Source organism: Pteropus alecto, unplaced genomic scaffold (assembly GCF_000325575.1).
Source record: "Pteropus alecto unplaced genomic scaffold, ASM32557v1 scaffold194, whole genome shotgun sequence".
Classification (NCBI taxonomy): domain Eukaryota; kingdom Metazoa; phylum Chordata; class Mammalia; order Chiroptera; family Pteropodidae; genus Pteropus; species Pteropus alecto.
Window position 1 is genome coordinate 518,104 of NW_006436281.1, and position 12,996 is coordinate 531,099.

Genomic DNA, 12,996 nt, shown 5'->3' on the forward strand with positions numbered 1-12,996 from the left:
TTTAAGCAAATTAATTTTTAATCCATTTCCCATTTGCCCCAGGAATACTCACCCACAGTGCTTGCAGCTGCATCGTTAACCCAAGATAACTTGCAGATTACAGCCCTAACCTTACCCCCAAAGTTTGCCACAAAATATCTCACTTTTATTATTTTCACATCGCTCTAGTATATTGATAATCTTTGGAAACAAATGACATCGTTCCATTTATAGCATTCGGTTTTTAGTAGCAGTATTCCCATTTACAAAGTATAGTACTTCTCAATCGCTGAAAATGTCAATCCTAGAAACGTAGCATTCCTATGTGTGATGTTAACATTGTTCTTGAACAGTTGTTAGCCGAAGATTCATTTAATGAATCTGATTTATGTATACATTTCTATTGCATTAGGATTAGAGACAAGTTCTGTTTAGAAATAATTCCAAGAATAGTTTTTGTATTTTATTTTCACATCAAAAACCAGTCTGATTTACTTCAGCCTCAAAGAGCATGTTTATGTAAAATTAAATTAATGCTGGCAGCAAGCTGCACCTTTTTTTCTAAACGGGATATGGGTTAAGGACTTGGTTCCCCCACCCTCTTAAGCATTTTCAACCATGACCCTCAATAAGAAATATTTTACATCTTGAACCCACATAAATATACTATATATACTATTTACATGTATGTTTATACCTAAAACAAGCATTTCATATAGTGGTACCCTTGCTGCTTATAATACACCTCTCATGTATTTATTCTATTTTTTTTTTTACTATTTGTCACAATTACGGAATTTGTTTCACAGTTTACTAATACGTCCCAACAATTTGAAACATTCCGTAGCAGCGGTGATAAGGCAGTGAAGAAAACAGTGCATGTTTTCCTCATAACTTACGTTCTAATGGGTCTAAAAAGACAAGGCAAAATTAGGAAGTATATAGTGAGTCAAATGATAAGTGCTGTGGGGAAAAATAAAGCAGGGTAAGGCAAGTGGGAAGAATCAAAGGTGTAGGGGGGATGGGAGGAATTACTTTATATTGGGCGATAAGGAAGGCCTCACCCAATTGAGTGATATCTGAGCAGACACCCGGAGGGAATGAGAGAATTCAAGCTGAATAGACCACTCCGCTTCCTCTTCAGGGTTGCCGAGAGAGTCTGCGTTACGCCCTTCTCTCCTCCTCCCAGGCTCTTCCTCGGTTGGGTGAGATTAGTTTTCCCTTTTCCATTTTTTTTTTTTTTTTTTTTTTTACAGAGACCTAAATTACTTCCGGGTTTAGAACAATAAATGTTATTATTCCAACAGTTTCCCAATTATACTCTTGGAAGGTAATTTCTACCAGGACCTAAAATATTATTTCATGCCTACAGTCTGAGCTTTTGTAACCTAATTGGGTAGACTCTCATTAGTCATAAGAATACTGAGGACAAGGTGAGTAGATGTCACTGGAGGTTGAAATGCGCTTGTCTTCATTCCCCTGCAGCCAACCGATTATAGCTCTTGTGTTAAATGTGAGACTTAAAGCTCTAAACGGGTCACATTTACACTTGGAGGATAAGAGCCTGGTGACTCCATTCTTGGCCTACACTTGCAAGTGTGAAATCCTGATATTTCTGAACAAAGCATTCATGTGTCCTCATCGCTGAATATCGCTTTTTCTTACAGGCAGCAAGAATCAAAATGAGGTGGAGACTCTTCGAAAAGTTGCATTAAAATGCCTGTCCCATGAAGAGCTATCCTGCTGGCAAATCTGGAAACAGATTGCAAGTGACTTAACCCAGTGTCTTCAGAGGAAGAGTTCTCAGTCACTACCAGGCAATTATGTGCGGTTTTCTGAAAATGAAAATGATCTAGTGAATCACAAAGGAGATAGCTCCTGTTTCGTTGAAAATCAAGAGTTTTCGGTTTCGAGAACCCAGGATTCTTGTGGGAATATATATCTGAGTAAGACACAGAATCAGATTAGAGGTAAGCAAATTCTTGTGAAAAATAACCCACACGTCGTATGTGAAACCTTCATGAAGAAATCACCGCTTAGTGATATTAAAACCGATACAGAACAGAAACCCTACAAATCTAGTGAATGTGGCAAAAGCTTGAGCGATGGCTTCAATCCGTGTTTACCCTTCAGGGAGAAACTCCGTCCATGCAGTGAGTGTGGAAAGGGCTTCACTTATAGCTCGTTGCTTTCAAGTCATAGGAGTGTTTGCACAGGAGAGAAATGTTCCAGTCAGAACTCACATCTGCAGACTCATCAGAGGATTCACCCAGGAGAGAAACTCGCTAAATGTCACGAGTCCGGTGAGTGCTTCATTAGGGGCTCCTTCCATTCTCATCATTCTCATCATGCAGGAGAGAAGTCCTATAGATGTGACAGTTGTGGCAAGGGATTCAGTAGCAGCACAGGTCTTACCATTCACTACAGAACTCACACTGGAGAGAAACCTTATAAATGTGAAGAATGTGGTAAATGCTTTAGTCAGAGTTCAAATTTTCAGTGCCATCAGAGAGTCCACACTGAAGAAAAACCATACAAATGTGAGGAGTGTGGCAAGGGCTTCGGCTGGAGTGTTAATCTTCGTGTTCATCAGAGGGTCCACAGGGGCGAGAAACCCTATAAATGTGAAGAGTGCGGTAAGGGCTTCACTCAGGCTGCTCATTATCACATCCATCAGAGGGTCCACACTGGGGAGAAACCTTACAAATGTGATGTCTGTGGTAAGGGCTTCAGTCACAATTCACCATTAATATGCCATCGGCGAGTTCACACTGGAGAGAAACCGTACAAATGTGAGGCATGTGGGAAAGGCTTTACTCGTAACACAGATCTTCACATCCATTTCCGAGTTCACACAGGAGAGAAACCCTACAAGTGTAAGGAGTGTGGGAAAGGCTTCAGTCAGGCTTCAAATCTTCAAGTCCATCAGAATGTCCACACTGGGGAGAAACGATTCAAATGTGAAACGTGTGGGAAGGGCTTCAGTCAGTCATCAAAACTTCAAACCCATCAGAGAGTCCATACTGGAGAGAAACCATACAAATGTGACGTTTGTGGTAAGGACTTCAGTTACAGTTCGAACCTTAAACTGCACCAAGTAATTCACACTGGAGAAAAACCATACAAATGTGAGGAGTGTGGGAAGGGCTTCAGTTGGAGATCAAATCTTCACGCTCATCAGAGAATCCACTCAGGAGAGAAACCCTATAAATGTGAAGCATGCGATAAGAGTTTCAGTCAGGCCATAGACTTTCGTGTGCATCAGAGGGTACACACTGGAGAGAAACCATATCGATGTGGTGTGTGCGGTAAGGGCTTCAGCCAGTCCTCTGGTCTTCAGTCCCATCAGAGGGTCCACACGGGGGAAAAGCCATACAAATGTGATGTCTGTGGAAAGGGCTTTAGATACAGTTCACAGTTCATATACCATCAGAGAGGACACACTGGAGAAAAACCTTACAAATGCGAGGAGTGTGGGAAAGGCTTCGGGAGGAGCTTGAACCTTCGCCATCACCAGAGGGTCCATACAGGAGAGAAACCCCATAAATGTGAGGAGTGTGGGAAGGCCTTCAGTCTCCCCTCAAATCTTAGAGTCCATCTGAGTGTTCACACTAGGGAGAAATTATTTAAATGTGAGGAGTGCGGTAAGGGCTTCAGTCAGAGTTCACGTCTTCAGGCCCATCAGAGGGTCCACACTGGAGAAAAACCGTACAAATGTAATATATGTGGTAAGGACTTCAGTCACCGTTCACGTCTCACGTACCATCAGAAAGTCCACACTGGCAAGAATCTTTAAAAATGACAGATACGTCCATGACTTCAGTCAGGATGTACATCTTCAAGGTTTTGTTGCATCCACGCTGGTGATAAACGCTATTATGTAGAAAGGATTTCTTCAGTTGCAGTCTTTCTAACAAATCCTTTAAAATGATGAATAGAACCAGAATAACAGGAACAGGACTTGTATTCAGGAGAGAAATAAGTCGTAACCCTCTTGATAAAATCCAGTTCATATAAATGAGCTTTCAAAGTGAATACATGCCTGAAGATAATTGTGAAAAGGATATTTGCCATATCTTAGCTAGTTTTTCAGTGGCGGGGAAGGTTTTGGATTACTTTTCCTTCAACTTCCATTTTATATGTATTTTAGTGACTGTTATTTTTGCTAAAGCTGTAGAGCTATGAAAAATGAAATGAGTAAAATAACAAAGTTTCCTGCACCCAAGAACTCCTGATTGCTTTATTTCCTATGGTATGTTGAATTAAAACAGGAATAGCCTTCCCAGAGATGAATCTTTGCTCTTTAGAAGTAAATTTGTATCTACTGCAAATGTATATAATGGTATCATCGTTTATAATAGCAAACCTAGAAATAATTGTATTGCCAAAATATTTTACAATTTTTTGATCCAATAAGACACTATGCGAACACCAAATAGGAGAAGATAAACTTGTAGTTACGGCTGTCGGATGGTGTCCTGACTATATTAACGTGGAAGAACGCAAAGCATGGGATTTTTGTGTGATCTCATCAAAAGAAAAAGTATAGATGAATAGGTAGATATTTATTTATAGTTATCTCTAAATGATGGGATTTCGCATTTCCTTAAATTTCTTGTTTGGAAAAAATTTTAAAACTCACTCACATACCCTTTATCCAGAATCACTAGTTGTTAATGTGTTTGAATCATTATTCTGTGTAAGCATATGTTTTTATTCACACACACACACACACACACACACACACACAATGTTTTCATTCACACATACACACACACATATTGATACTTATGTGTATACATACTTTTTTTAACCATGAATATGTTACAGACATCTTACCCCTTGCATCTAAACACTTAAGTACTTTGTGTACACATACTTTTTTTTAACCATGATTATGTTAAAGACATCTTACCCCTTGCATCTAAACACTTAAGTACATGTCCTAAGAACAAGGATATTTATTTAGCTACAATACAAGTACAACATTCAGGAAAATTTATACTGATACATAACATTATCCAACCTACAGACCTTATTGAAATTTTATCAATTGCCCCAATAATACATTTATCACATTGTTTTCCCTGGGCTAGATTATACGCTGTTTAGACTCCTTTCAGCTGGAGCATTACCTCATTCTTTAATAATCGTGATAGTTTTGAGTGTCTCAAATTTGGATTTCTCTGATGTTGCCTTATGATTGGATTCAAATTAGACTTTTTTTTTTTTTTGGCACAAGGATTCCTAAGTGATGTGTCTTTTGTGCATCATGTAAGGAAACATGTTGGTCTCATTATAGGTGAGGTTAACTTAAGATAGGTGTGAGCTTGGTTCTTCTATTGTAAATGTTCCATTTTTCTCTTAATATTTTCTGGTTTTCTAAATAGCTTCTATTAAGGGCAATAAGATGCAAACAGAAACACCCATAAAGTATTCTTTCTTTAAAAAAAAAAAATTGAATTTCTAATTCTAACCATTGGTGTACAGAAAATATGGAGAAATATTTGCGACATCAGTGAAACTGGAGGACATTATGCTAAATGAAATAAGCCAATGAAACTGGAGGGCATTAAGCTAAATGAAATAAGCCAGACAGAGAAAGGTACTACATGATGTCACATGTGGAATCTAGGGAAAAAGTAAAAAGCCAAATTCATAGAAACAGAGTGGAATGGTGGTGGTTGCCTGGCTGGGGGTGGCGGAAATGGGGAGAGGTTGGTTAAAGGATACAAACTCAGTGATAAAATGAGTAAGGTCTGAGGATCTAATGTATAGTGTGGTGACTATGGTTGATAATGCTGTATTGTAGAATTGAAATTTGCTAAGATAGTACATCTTAATGGTTCTCACCTTAATAAAAGTTAGCTATATGAGGTGATGCGTTAATTCAGTTGTAGAGATCCTTTCACAGTGTACCATATGTATATCAGTTTATCACATATGCTTTAAATACATCACAATTTTGTCAGTTATACCTCAATAATGCTGTTAAAAAGTTGAATTTGTTAGCAGGATCCCCCACTTCCACACCTACTTTTTGCATAATCATTAATTGTAACCACCTTGTAGAAAAAATTCTATGTCCAGAGCACGCTGGATGTAGATGAGATGTTTGAAGGTGAGCTAGAGAAAACCATTTTCGAGATATATTCTAGCTTTTTCAAATCACAGTATTTCTTTCACTTCCTTGCAAGTGCATCTTCTTTCATTTGCCAGAAACTCCCACACTTCTAAATGAGCAATTAAAACCCAAAATGGGAAACTCTTGTCTCGTGGCTGGATTAGAGGTTATTTTCCCTCTTGTGTTTAGCATCTTGGAATGATTAGCTCATTTCAGGTGAACATTCAGAGGTCTAAGTGCATTCAGACATAGGTGGACTAAGGAAAACCATAGCATCAACCCAAATCTTGAGATCCTCTCTTCCCTTTTCGGTCACACTAGCACGATGTTTTTTGTTTTTTGTTTTTTTTTGTTTTTTTTTTAAAGAAAGAAAGAAAGAAAAGGGAAAATTTTTCTGCAGGCGTTAATAGCGCCTGAGAACTGACTGAACTGAACCATCACATATTAAAGTGGCAACTTCAGGTAAGCGCTACCCTACCGAGGATTCTGGGAAGTGTAGTCCGAAAGCGCCGGTCGTCAGAGCCACTTCCGCTCTCGAAGGCGCCGTAGCCCTTACTCCGCTCGGGGATTCTGGGAAGTGTAGTTCAGGAGCCGCGGAGATAGTCCGCACTTCCGCTACAAGTCTGTGACGCACGGGAGCCATCAGTGTTTGCCAGGAGGTTCGTGTTTGCGGAGCCTCTGCGTCTCTTCCGAGGTTGCTTGGGCTTCGGACCCGCTGGTGCCGCTCTCGCCCTCGGGGGATAGAAGCGGCGGACGGCAGGGACCACGGTTTGCGTCACCTTGGCGTTTGGGGCGGTTCGTGCGTCCCGAGGGTCGGGCTGCGGTCGCGGTTTTAGGTTGAGGGTCTCCCGGGCGCTCGGGTTCCTTTGCCTTCTCCACCTTCCGCTCGCAGTGCCGCCTCGTAGTGATACCGCCTTTGTAGTTATTTCTCCGTTTCTCTTCTGTAGCCTGTGTTGTGAGATTTAGGTGAAGTAAAAAGATGTAAAGGTGCTTAGAGGCGATCCTGGTCCAAGCTACCAGATGACAGGGTGCTACCAATCTGTTCTTTCCGAGAGCTCTCAGTGAAAGCTGCTCTGCTGAGCCTGCGGTGGCGTCTGAGCTCCAGCTGCGGCGTCACTAGCTCTTCTCTGATCCCTACCGGAAGCCGGGCCGTTCGTGGATTCCTTATGACTCCCCCTGACTCCCCTCTTTTTTTTTTTGCCGTGGGAGAGGGGACTGGCAAGGGGGAGGGACCCCCCCTTTTTTGCAGCGGAAAAGTGGACCGGCAAGGGGGGGTGGAAGCCCCTCTTTTTTTGCCGTGAGGGAGGGGACTGGCGAGAGGGGAGGAAGAGGGAATGAAGCCCCCCCCTTTTTCTGCAGTGCGTGGGAGGGGACCGACGAGAGGGGAGGAAGGCAGGAAGACCCCCCTTATTTTTAAAGAAAGGAGTGGGTTTCATCCTGTCTGGTGCCTGCGGGTGTCCACTGTGATTTATCCTGGGCCAGAAACGCAATTGTGATATCTTGCTGCCTCATTTCCTTTCTCAGCCCTGAATTCTCAAAGAGGGTACCGAGAGGAGGAGAAAGTGACCCCCTGGCTCCTGGTAACGTTGCAACGTGGGAGAATTTAACATGCTCTGTGTCATTTCTGCTCTCAGTTGGGGACCAGACTTCCTTCATTCATTAGCACATTTTTTTCTTTTGGCAAATGTTCAGATGTTTATAGAATAAAGAGGTTGGATGAGACATGCATTGACAAATAAGTAATATTTGTTAACACGTTGAGTGTCAGTCTTCTGTAGGCTCTATATGCATGAATTAGCTTAATTCTAATAACAAAGATACTGTTACCTGTATTTTACAGGTGAGAATGTTGATAGGTGGAAAATTTAAGTTGTTTTCCCAAAGTCAAACAATAGAAATGTCTGCACTGGAATTTGAACCCCGGCAGCCTGGGTTCTTGACTCTCCTTAAGCCCTAAGAAATGACGATCCCTATGCTGAGGGAGGAAGGGTCATTGGGTCATTTAGGGCCTTAGAGGACTTGAAGGTTGTGCTCATTTAATTAATTCCTTGTTATTTTATATGACATTATGTTCATATTCTTATTATAGAATTAATTTGTGTTCATCATAGAGAATTTGAGAAATAGATGAAGAAAGCCAAAGATTATCCATAATTCCAGAATGTAGAGGTAACTATAAACACTTCAGTGTATTTCTCTTTAGTTGTTTCTGTGTATGTATATTTTTTCTGTGCTTCTCAAAAATTGTATCATATTTATCATACTTTTTCATTTGGCATCTTGTGATCATGAACTATGTCAGAACACAAATGTAGAGACAATATGCTAATGAATTCTCATGTAGCCATTTATCCTTGTCAGCCTTCAACTGTTATCAACTTTCTGTCAATCTTGTTATAGAATCCTCCTTCCTCCACCTTTATTTTTTGCTTTAGTATTTTAATGCAAAAGCCAGACATTGAGCCAAGAGAATTTATACTAGATTATCATAAATATGTGGAGGTCAAAGGAGAGAGGGGACATGAACAACAATTTGAGAGTTTTTACATGATAACTAAGAGAATGGTGCTTAGTCAGAAAGCTGGGGGTCCCCCGAAAGAGTTGTAGTTAAAGACATGAGGGAGATGAATTTTATTGGCTCATCTGGAATTGAATTTGCTTCAGTTGGTCTCTCTATAGATTGTAGGTTCCTGTGCTGTGGATTCCTGTGTTGTGAGGATCGTGTCACATTCTTCCCAGTGTGCCCAACACTGTGACAAGGTTTGCAGAGAGAAGCTATTCAGTTGTTTGTGACTGGTGCAGGTGCCAACCGGCAGCTGGATACAAGGCCCTGAAGCCCTGAGAGCTTGTTTAATGAATTCCTGAAAACAGATTAGGTGATAGAACAATAAGAAGGGTCCATTTGGTAATTCCTGTCCTTTATCTCACTCACTCTTGCCTGTATACAGAAGCTTTTTCAGAGTGTTTGATAGTTGATGTACAGTTGCTGGTAATATTTTCACGTCCTAAAACAAATTTACTTAGGAACAAACCAGGACTAATGCATCATTTCTGTATTTATTTATTTATTGCATGATGATGAGGGTTATAACAATTAGCATTTATTGGGACCTTATAGGTGTGGCAGAGTTTCTAATGCTTTCCATGTATTAACTCATTTATTCCTCAGAACAGCATACAGATGCGGCACGAGAGGATACTGACCTGCAAGGGTCACTCAGCCAGTAATTATATTGCTGGAAGTGAAACAGTCCTTTCTAAAACAGCACCTCTCCATTTCTCTCTTTGCTTTACCTGCCATAGTGTTTTTTTTTCTGCCTTCTTTTAAGAGAATTTTGAATGGTTCTTACAGATTGTTGCAATCCTTCCATATTTTTCTTAACAGTATCTATCACTAGCTAACACATTATATACTTATCTGTTGATTGGTTTATTACCTGTCTCTTCTACTATAATATCAGGTTCATGAGAGCAGGGACTTTATTCACTGCCGTATCTTTACTATACAGAATTGTGCCTGACATGTGTTAGATGCTCAGTAAGAAGTATTTCTTGAATGGATGAATGAATGAGTGAATGATCCCGGTGAGTAGTAATGAGTCTCTCAGTTGATATAACACAAGATAATATCTTTGTCAATTATTCAGTCACTCACATATCATTTTTTAACAAATCTGTCTTGAGTGTCTGCTACATGCCATGAACTGGAGAAAGAGTAGTGACCAAAACAATGTGGCTCAGATTCTAAAAAGAATAAATAGTTATAAGCAAGATAAATAACTACAACACACATTAGTGTTGATGCTAAATATAAAAGAGGAGCGGATGGGAGAAGACAGGAAATGGCGGGTTTGGGGATTTAAATTATATAAAGCATATCCATGGAAGAACTCTGAGGAGAATGACATTTGAGCGAATACCTGATGGTGTGAAATAAACAGAAATAAATCATTTTTATGAATAAATAAATAAATAGGATTTGCCTCATCCAGAGCCCACGATGGACCCTTTTATGCCCTTTTATGATGACCTTGACGTTGCTTGCAAAATAAGAAACCCAGAGGAAGAAATTGGAAGATACAGTTTATCCTCTTCTCCCAACTGGAACAGCCTCAATTGTAAAGCTCAAAGGAACCTCAGAGATGGAGTAGTCAAGTCCAGTCTGTGCCCGATCAAGTGTGTCTTCAGTCATTCTTTGATCCCATGGGTTTTGAGTCCACTGTTCTGAGTGCTGGGGATTAAAAAACATGTTAATCATCTCATGGGCAAAACAGATGCTTACCCACTAGTTAACCCGCAGCTGTCCCCAGGTGATGGAACGCTTCTCAGAGGGACTTGCAAAGTGAGTAGCGAGCAGGTAGCAAGCTGAGCCAGGTATCCCAGACCCCACTTGCTTTTTACTGCTAAATTCTGTGAAATATCAGGTGTCCTTGAAAAACCCTGATACTGAGCAGAGCAGGAGAGTGCAGCAAATACACGGCCAGAGCAAGGAAAATGGACGTTATGAACTGATATTTCTTCCAGGCTTTGGGAAGTGGATGCCTTGCTCTCATCCCTACTGGAGTACTTCTGCCTGAGGTAGGAGGACCCGCAAACATGAGTAGCTGTCACGTACTGCACACTTATATGAATAGTCACTGAAACCTCTTAACAATGCTATGAGCTAGATGTTGGTATTATCCCCATTTTACAGATTTGGAAATAGGCTCAAAGAGCTAGCCGGTCAGAAGAGTCAGTTGTGGAATCCTGATGCTGTGCCCCCACTAGACCTTTCAGCCTCAGAGCTCACTCTCATAGTCATATCCAGTACATTCTGCTGCCTTTCATTTCCCACAATACCCGGATGGGAATGATAACCCTGGGAGCTGCAAGGGATTGTGTTAGCCTCACTGCTTAGAGTTGGGCAGGTTGTTCACTGCACGAGGTTCCCCAGCTGAGGGGCTAGAGAGATGGGCCAGAGGAGGGGTCACTTTAAAATTCACACACAGCAGCCTTATGGGCTAGGGCCTGTGTCTCATGGCTTCTTTCTTTCTTGCAAGTTCTGCCTTTCCAGGACCCTTGCCTTACCCAGAAGGAGCACGAGAAAATGACTGAGTCTCAGGTGAGTTGAGTGTTTGATTTTTTTTCTCTTAAAATTACATCTCAAAGAGTAGGCACAGTTTTTTCTCTTCTGTGGGAAGGATAAAAGAGGAAAACAGGTGTTCATTATGTGCCAAATACTAGCTTTTTTTGCTGGTTCAATTTTTCGTGTTTTTTTTTTTTTTTGTCTTTAGTTTTCTTTTGGTTTTATCATCATCTTCATTTCACAAATAATAGTGCAAAAACTCAGAGATAGCAAAAAAAATTTAAATCCTCGTTACCACAGTGCTGATAAATCAGGTATTTCCCCATGCTGCATTTAATATAATTACAACCTCAGTATATGTACAATTTTCAATCTTTTTTTTCACTTAATGTTATCACTAGTGTTATGTGATTCAGCATTTCTTTATGTACTTGCCTCAGAAGGGTTTCAATTTTTTGTCTAAACTTAAGCTATAAACAAGCATACACACTGCTGTTCCTCTGGATACATTTTATTTTGAGTCATAACACTTTTGCACGGGGCTTTTAAAAAGGAATAAAATTTACTTAAGAAAATTACACGGATCTTAAGTGTCAGGTCAGTGACAGTTGTATACCTCGTTTTGAAAGTTGAATAATTGCCTTAGCCCACCACCCAAAACAAGAACTAAAACATTTACATTACCCCAAAAAGTTCTCACATGTTCTTCAAGTCAGCTTCCTATCCCTGGGAGCCATCTACTGTTCTGATCTGTTATGCGATTTGGATTTACTTGTTTTCAAATTGAATATATTTAATAAAATCACACAATTTGTATTCTTGTGTCTGGCTTCTTTCACTCAGCATAATATTTTTGAGATTCATCTGTGTCGTGTGTGTCAATACATCATGCCTTTTTATTGCTGAGCTATATTCCATTTTCTGATTATATCACAGTTTATCCTTTGGAAAGATAGACAAAGTTCTCCGTTTGAAGGATGTTTGGGTGGCTTTACAGCTTTTGATTGTTATGCATAAAGCTCCTGTGAATATATATCAATATGTTTTCCTATTTCTTGGTTAAACATCTAGAAGTGGGATAACTGGATTTATAAGGTAGATGGATGCAAACTTTTCTAGAGGGGTTGTACCATCATCCAGCCCCAACAGCTGCGTCTGAGAGTTTCGGCTGCTCTACAGCTTTGCCATTGTTTGGTGTGATAGATCTTTATTATTATAGCCATTCTAATGAAATGACATCTCACTGCGACTGTAATTTGTATTTCCCTCGTGAAAAATGTATTTCTCTCATGAGAAATGACGTTAAATATTTTTTCATTGTGCCTTTTCACAATTTATGTCTTTTATGACACCACAGATTAAATTAATCTTGAGTTTCATATAAACAGAACTGTACAGTATGTATTCTTTTTGTGTCTGGCTTCATTTGTCTATCATTGAGGTTTTTAACACATATCAATAGTTTGTCCCTTTTTGTTGTTGCATAGTATTTCATCGTTTGCATATACCACAGTTTGGTTATCCATTCACCAGTTGAGGCATTTGGGTTCTTAGTTTTTGCCTAGTGTAAATAAACTAAGCATTTGTGTACTATATTTTTGGATGAATGCAGGTTTTCATTTTTTGGATAAATAATTAGGGGAATCAGGGTCATATGCTTATTAACTTTTTCAGAAATTGCCAGATCATTTTCCACTGTGGTTGTACATTTTACATTCCTCCCAGCAATGCGTTAGAGTTCCAGATGGCTCCAGAGCCTTTCCAACATTCGATAGTTTCAATCTTTTAAATGTTAGCCTTTCTAATGACAGCAGTGTTGTGGTATGTC

At 40.0% G+C, this 12,996-nt stretch overlaps 2 protein-coding genes across 14 annotated transcripts in view; both read left to right on the plus strand.

The window, feature by feature from the left end:
* The window catches only part of ZNF227 (zinc finger protein 227), a 10,257-nt gene extending 6,053 nt beyond the window's left edge, over positions 1-4,204 (plus strand). For all 3 annotated transcript variants that reach the window (XM_015589288.2, XM_025046743.1, XM_006911782.3), the window contains exon 5: positions 1,647-4,204. In XM_015589288.2, the coding sequence (XP_015444774.1) occupies positions 1,647-3,775 (2,129 nt within the window). In that variant the 3' untranslated portion in view covers positions 3,776-4,204. The remainder of the gene's footprint in view (positions 1-1,646) is intronic.
* Positions 4,205-6,555: 2,351 nt separating this feature from the next.
* ZNF233 (zinc finger protein 233) overlaps positions 6,556-12,996 on the plus strand; it is an 18,287-nt gene continuing 11,846 nt past the window's right edge. Inside the window, exons 1-3 of one of the 11 annotated variants that reach the window (XM_025046768.1) lie at positions 6,556-7,683; positions 8,215-8,272; positions 10,628-11,204. In XM_025046768.1, coding sequence (XP_024902536.1) covers positions 11,190-11,204 — 15 coding nt within the window. In that variant the 5' untranslated portion in view covers positions 6,556-7,683; positions 8,215-8,272; positions 10,628-11,189. Of the gene's footprint in view, positions 11,205-12,996 lie in introns of all 11 variants that reach the window. The other 10 variants (XM_025046767.1, XM_025046765.1, XM_025046763.1 and 7 more) reach the window with 10 other exon arrangements.